At 36.2% G+C, this 8,084-nt stretch overlaps 1 protein-coding gene across 1 annotated transcript; it reads left to right on the forward strand.

Moving 5' to 3' along the window:
- Positions 1–1,085: 1,085 nt before the first annotated feature.
- Positions 1,086–2,024, forward strand: LOC306644905 (olfactory receptor 1J21-like; the record flags this gene model as incomplete). Its single annotated transcript, XM_079112159.1, has 1 exon — positions 1,086–2,024. One exon carries the CDS (start codon positions 1,086–1,088, stop codon positions 2,022–2,024), a length of 939 nt encoding a protein of 312 aa, XP_078968285.1.
- Between the last annotated feature and the right edge of the window lie 6,060 nt (positions 2,025–8,084).

Raw genomic sequence — 8,084 nt, forward strand, 5'->3', positions numbered from 1 at the left:
ATGATTAGACTGAATGAATGTTAATGGAATTTGGATTCTATATTTTAATAGATCATCATATTCTCTTTACCTATTATTGGTGATTGTTAACAAGAATTAGTCTAAGATCAACAAACATGAAGGAGAGGGAGAGAGGAATGCTAGAATTAGAAAAATATAAGAAATGGTAGAACACTATAAGAAATTATTAGTTAAGAATCATTGGCAGAAAACCAAGGTGAGGAACCACAAAAGAGAAAAGTTAATTTTGTTTATGAGAGAAAGAAACTGAGAATTTACTCTTTTATGTGCCTAGAAAAGGCAATCATTTCCTGGTGTTCCACACATTTGCAAAAGCAAGATTTGGTTTGAGTTGAGGGAATACACAAAAATGGAATTTGGAAGAGAAACAGAACTTTTCTCCACATTCTCTGAAAACACCATGAGAAAGGTTGGTGTAAGAGTGGAAAGGGGAAGTGGGAGTATTTCTAAAGAAAACAGTGATGAATGTGTTACAAAGCACATCGCCAGACATCTGATGTTGTTGATTGGATTCATGCCCTTAAGGCCCTTGCCTTGAGCTGCTGCATATGAATTTTCCACCAGTTCTCCAGACCCAGATACCTTGCTGATCCAGAGCTCACCATGGGGTTCTCTAATCTTGATCCAAACCAAGGAAATGAAGCTTTGGACAAAGTGTGTTTCAGAGCCTGTGAAAGGTTAAGCTGCCTCAACAGACCCTTAGAGATCTTCTCCTCAGTCCCACTGACTGGATACTTACCTTGCCTTGCACCTAATTCCCTATCCTCAGATTTCCATCATGAGTTCATGGACTCCTCATGTTTGAACCTGGTCTGATCTGATGATGATTCAGATGTTTCATGGTTTCTGCAGAAGATATTGTATTGGTTCTCAATAGACAAAAAACATCCTTTACCCAGATCATCATTAGTCATTAATGTGAAAATGATTAAGATATTCGTTCAGATTAGAATGAACATGTCGACTAGTTCAAGACTATGTTTTTATTATGTAATAGTAACCATGGCTTCTCATTCTTTCCCATTTCCATCTCTTCATCTCCAGAAAAAGAGAACTTGAAGATCATGAGGCGGGACAACCAGAGCAGTGTGTCTGAGTTCCTCCTCCTGGGGCTCCCCATCCAGCCAGAGCAGCAAGGCATGTACTGCGCCCTGTTCCTGGCCATGTACCTGACCACACTGCTGGGGAACCTGCTCATCATCCTGCTCATCAGGCTGGACTCTCGCCTCCACACCCCCATGTACTTCTTCCTCAGCCACTTGGCCCTCACTGACATCTGCTTCTCCTCAGTCATAGCTCCAAAGATGCTCATGAACATGCTGACGCAGACTCAGTCCATCTCATATACTGGGTGCATTTCCCAGGTATATTTTTTCTTATTGTTTGGGGATCTTGACAGCTTCCTTCTGACTTCAATGGCCTATGACAGGTACGTGGCCATCTGTCACCCTCTCCACTACACCACAATGATGACACAGAGCCTCTGTTTCCTGCTAGTAATTGCATCCTGGGTCTTGTCCTTTGCCAGTGCCCTTTTGCACACCCTCCTCCTAGCCCGGCTCTCTTTCTGTGGGAACAACATTCTGCCCCACTTCTTCTGTGACCTCTCTGCCTTACTTAAGCTGTCCAGCTCAGACACCACCATCAATCAACTGGTCATCCTCACTGTAGGAGTTGTGGTCATTACCCTGCCATTTACATGCATTCTGATCTCTTACATCTACATTGGGGCCAGTGTCCTAAGAAGACCCTCCATCAAGGGCATCTGCAAAGCCTTGTCCACATGTGGCTCCCATCTGTCTGTGGTTTCTCTGTACTATGGAGCAATTATTGGGCTCTACTTTTTCCCCTCATCCAATAACAGTAAAGACAAGGATGTCATTGTGTCTGTGTTGTACACTGTGGTCACCCCCATGCTGAATCCCTTCATCTACAGTCTGAGGAATCGGGATATGAAAGGAGCTCTGAGAAACATCCTCAGGAGAGGAGACTTTTCAGCATGATGGGCTTTGCCTTTCCTATTACTGTTTAGGAGACCATCTCAATACCATGCATACAAGTTTCCTCTGAATTACTCTTCTTAGTGAGTCTTATGGCACCCTTTTCTGCCAGTATTTCATTTTGCATTGGATTTACTTTTTGTTTCTAAATTTTAATATTAATATTAATATTTAATATTTTAGCATGGAGAGAAGAGGGCTCTCAGGAACCCCCCAGGAGTCACTATGATTGTGGGTGATTGGTCCATTCTGGTAAGGGGGTTCAGCCTCTCAGGGTGTGTGCAGAAGAAAAATTAGGCAGGAAGTCACTCCAGGCAATCTGCACTGAGGTGAAGCAGGTCTGCAGTGTAGTTTAGTCCAACTGTATTTTATTTTTAAATAAAACAAATGTACTTCCCTGCCCAGGCTCATGAATGTAGTGTCCTATATTTCCATTTGAAATGGCAGTGTTGGCTTTAGTTCTGGAGAAACTGCCTGTGCTCCAGGCAATTGTACTTAACTTCATTAAGTTAATGACTGTGACAGATATTTCCAGTCATTATTTCAGAGTTGTAGTAATTGGTATGAAGGAGGAAATTCAAACTAAGGGAGGTTTAGTAACGAGGCCTGTGGTAGTTGGTGGAACTAGAACTCAACCTACTGAGTATGTGAAGTCAGATCATGAAACTATACACCAATTGCTTATTTTTCAAACTCTCTAATATTTTTACCCATTTCACTTGAACATTTGCTTTCATTTTTATAAAACACTGAAAGAGCATATGAATAAAATAACATACATGTGAAGCTTAAATGTATGTGCATATGTATCATGTCGTTCATACACAAGACATATGATCACATTTTAATTAATATTAAGATAAATATTCATTTAGTAATCTCCAGGATCAAATAATAGAAAACCATTAAACTGTTGAAGCTCCTTTGGTCTCTGGTTCTGTCTTCTTTTCTCTTGAGGGAACCCAATACCTTGACTATTTTCACACGTTCTTTATTTTTCATTGAGTTTCAACACTTCTGCATCGATCTTTCAATTTTGTTTGCTCTGTTACACATAAATGCAATATGAAATAAGATTTTATTTATTCTGCTCAATTTTGCTTGTGTTCTCTCTGTCTGTGTGAAGTTCTATCTTTTCATATTCCACTGTGAGATCATAGCATGCTTAGCCACTGTTTTCAGTGGCTGCTTTTCCCCTGCTTTCAGCACTTTGTCATTATATCACGCCACTACAGACATTCTTCTGCATGCATCCAGTTTTCACATGCACAAAATTCTATGAATTCTCAGGCATGTGTCTATCCAACTAAGCTAGTACTAAACTAACTCTTCTACCATATAGTTACAGTAACATGTGGTAGACAATTCATGTTTATGTATGTGTGTGTGTGTGTGTGTGTGCATGCAAGCATAAAATATATATATATTATATATATGTATATATATATATTGTTTGTTTGTTTATGGGGTACTGCTAGATGCTTCCCTGGTATACATATGAGTAGAACAGGAAGCATTCATATATGTGTATATATATATTTATATATATAATATATATGATACATATATAATATATAATAGTATTATATATACTATATAATACTATTCATATACATATGAATAGTATTCTGTCAATTTTTCTGTAAAACTGAAACTGCTGTAAGAATAGTCCATTAATTAGTTTAAATTATACTAATTTAAACCTGTATTCACAGAGTATAAGAGTTCCTATTAAATAATACCTGGTATTGTCAGGAAATTTCTAAGTCTTTTCTAAGTGTAGTTAACAACAAAATTTATCTCACTGTGCTTTTACTTTCTACTTCACTGATCATCAAGGAAGCAAAGCATTTCAGCCTATATTTACTATTCATAACAGAGATGAATATTCGCTCTCAAGTCAAATATCACCATCGGTGAAGTTTTCACTGGGAGGTAATTGTAGCATTTTCCACTGATCTAGGTGTCCCCAGTAGAGGAGAGTATGTGTAATTCCTGGCCTGGCTTTTCAACAAGGATGTGAATCTTCTCCTCTATTGAAAGGAAACTGTTACCTTCTGTTCTCAGGGTAATTTAGCCTGCATCCTGAATCATCACATAGTTAAAAACTTTCTGCACTAGGAGGCCGACACTGGACCATTAGAACCACCATCATTACCCTTACACCTGCACAATCACTTCATGTGAAATACATGATCATATCTCTTTGTTGCTTTTCAACTGGACCCAGTTATTTTAGCACTTGGAGAGTCCCACCTTCTGATAGAATATAGTATTATATCATCTCCTGAGTATATAATCATGAAAACTGACTTCTGGTGCTCACTAAATGTCAGGCATGAGAATATTCTTAGCAGCTTTATTATAGATAAATATAATTGCATAAATATTTATGCACAAAAAATACATAAGAAAAAATCTTTCATTGCATTAAGGAACTGAACATTGAGTTTGTTCATTAGTACCACATGACCCAGTCTATTCTTTTTAATAGCAAAACTTCACTCAAATATAGAATATCATGTTATTAACTAGAAGTTTACTATTGATAGAACTATACAAGAAACAATCCAAGTGTCCATCAGCTTGGAATGGTAATAAGACTGTCATTTGATCACATTGGAATAATTAGAAAAACACAGCAAAGAATGAACCACTTTTATATACAGTACAGATTAATATCTTTCATATTATTGAGTGAAAATCATCATATATAAAAATTACAGAATGTATGAAATGGAAGACCATGCAACACGAATCAGTGATGATAGAGATCAGACCATTTATCCTAGGGTGCAGCTGACCATGAGAGGGAGAAGGCAGCCTTCAGTAGTACCAGGAATTGTTGATTTATTCACTTGAGTGATCCTCTCATTACTGTATACAAATGAATAAGTACACAGACATAAATGTATATGCTAAATGTTTATAAGTTATACTTCAATAAAAGTAATTAAGAAATCTGTACTTGAAGAAGAAAGCTCTAGATAACACATTTGCCAAAAGAATTCAAAAACCATATTAGACTTATTTTGAAAATTTTATCTAAATATATGAGATATTTTTGGCCAGTCTGGAAATTAAAATGACATGGGACAGACTCATCCACACTACAGGTCAATTGGACCTAAGAAACATTGACAGACCATTTCTTGCAAGAGCACCAGAATACACATTATTCTCGTAAGCACACACAGTATTCTCACAGGTTAGACCATATGACAGTACACAAAATCATTGTGAAGAGGGCTTTAGAAATTGAAATAACATCAGGTATCTTCTCTGACCACAATGGACTAAAAGTAGAAATCAGCAACAAAGAACTTGAAAAATGTTACAAATACATGGAATGTAAGTAACATTCTCTTGATGGACCAATGGGTCAATGGAGAAATCAAAGGGGAAATTAAACACAGAACAGAAGAAAGAAATCAGAAAGATTTTAATTGAAATCAGAAAGATTTCAATTAAACAGCTGATGCAATTCAAGAAACTAGAAAATCAAGAAAGGACAAAACCCAAAATTAGTAGAAAGAAAACAATAACAAAGAAAGAGATTTAAAACATCAAATAGTCTAAAAATACAAAAGACAACAAATGAAGAATTGGGGCATTAAACAAAAAGTGACAAACCTTTCTTTAGAATGACCAGGAAAAAAAAGATTGAAGACCCAAATAAATAAAATCAGACATGAAAAAAGAGATGTAACAACTGATAACTCAGAAATACAAAGGATAACTAAGGACTATTGTGTACAGTGTTTGCATCAAATTGGACAACGCGGAGGAAATGGGAACATCTGAGGACATATATAGTCTACCCAAAAGGAGCCATGAGGACATAGACAACCAGAAAGACCAACAATGAGTAACGAGACTGAATGAGTGATAGTCTTCCAATGAAGAAAAGTCCCCAAAGTGGGTGCTTCACTACTGAACCTTATCAAACTTCTGAAGAAGAACTAACTTCAGTTCTTGTTAAGGTATTAGATGGAGTCAAAGGAAGGGAACCTTTCAAACTCACAAAATGAGGCAATGTTATTCTGATACCAAACCCAGCCTAGCATACAGCAAAAAATGAACACTACAGAAAAACATCCCCAATAAACAGTGGCAAAAATTCTCAACACAGTATAAGCAAATCAAATCCAAGAGTAAATAAGAAAGATTATAGAAGAATTTGAGGATATAGTTCCATAGTACAATGAACACCTGCTAAGCATGCACAAGTCTCTTCAATCCTCAATAACACCAGACACAAATATTATATTCCACCATCAAATCAAATTAGGCACAGAGAGGCAGGATGTTTCAACATACACAAATCATAAATAAATATATCACGTCATCAGAAAGTGTCTAACAAAAAGAGCATCTGAATAGATATAGAAGAAAATATTCAATAAAATTCAGCATCACTTAATCATTGAAAACAACATTCAAATAACACAAAACAAAGAAGGGATGCACCTAAAAGCAAAGTGTATGACAAATGAACAGGCTGCATCATTTGTAATGTAGAAAAGCTGAAATCATTTTATCAAAGATCACTACAAAGCTGCCCACTTTCACTGCTCTTTTTCTCTATATTATTAGAAATCATAATATGGGCAACAAGAAAAGAGAAAAAAAGAAATGACATCCAAACAGGAAAAGAAGAGGTCATATTAGTCCTGTTTGCAAATGACATTATGTTTCCTACAGACAAAGCTAATGACTATGAGAAAACTTTTAGAACTGATAAAAAAAATTTAGTAGGTTGCAGGATACAAAATCAACAAAAAATAATAGTTTTTTATACACTAATAACAAAATTGTTGAGGAAGAAATCAATAAAGATACCCATTTCCAACAGCTATGAAAATAAAATCAAATGATTAACTAGAAACCAATTTAAGCATGGATACAAATATTCTCTTCAATGAAAATAACAAAATATTGATGAAAGAAATTGAGGACACACAAGAAAATGGAAAGACATCCCATGTTCATGGACTGAAGTATTAATTTGTTAATGCCCATACTATCCAAAGCAATTTACAGATGCAATGCCATTCTTATCAAAATACCAATCGTATTCTTTACAAAAATATGAAATACACTCATATCATTTTTATGGAATACAAAAATACCTAAAAATCCAAGTAATTTGGAGGAACAAGAACAAAGAAATAAACCATAAACAAAGTGGAGGAATCACAACACCTGATTTCACAATATACTTCACAGCTCTAGTAACCTTGGTGACTTGGTATTGGCCTGAAGACAGACACAAAGATCAATGGTGGAGAATAAGGACCAAGAAATAAATTCAAGGGAACCAACTTTTCCAAAGCCAACATCTGGCCAAACCCTGTGAAGTTGTATTCCAACCCAACCAGACCCAGCAAGAATACTCTAGAATACACCCAGAAATTCAGTCCTGTATGCCCAGATATATGTGGGACTGAAATAGAAAATGTCCATGTTGTTTGGGTCATCGGAAAGACTAGACCCAGATGCCTTGCTGATGCAAAGTTTCCCATGGGGCTCTCTAACCTTGATCCAATCCATGGAAATGAATCACTATCCAAAATGTGTTTCAGAGCCTGTGAAAAGTTAATTAACTCAAGGGATCTTTTATCTCAGACTGTTTAATCAAATGAGAAATCTTGCAAGTCATGGACTTTTGTAATAGTAGTGCAAGGAGGGAAAGAGGGAAGAAAATTTCAGAAGTAAATTTTCTAGGAAAACAGACCTCTGACTTCTAGGAAAACAGACAGGGCTATTGCAGCATTATCAGGTAAACGAATGCTGACTCATGTTCTGCAAGCCCCAAAAACCAGACCTGAAGTCTAAAAATCTTACAAAATTTCTTTTCTCAAATAGCAGCTCCCAGTCCAGTTTAATTTTTTTTTATAAACAAACAATAACAGAAACATGCACATATCTGCACCATGAGTAATGAACACAAGGCATTCATTTTCTACCAGGCATTAAAAAATGGAGCTGGACAAATAACCCAATCAACAAATGGGCTAAGGAACTGAACAGATTCTTCACAGAAGAAAAATACAATCAATC

Source organism: Sciurus vulgaris (genome assembly GCF_902686455.1).
Source record: "Sciurus vulgaris genome assembly, chromosome: 15".
NCBI lineage: Eukaryota > Metazoa > Chordata > Mammalia > Rodentia > Sciuridae > Sciurus > Sciurus vulgaris.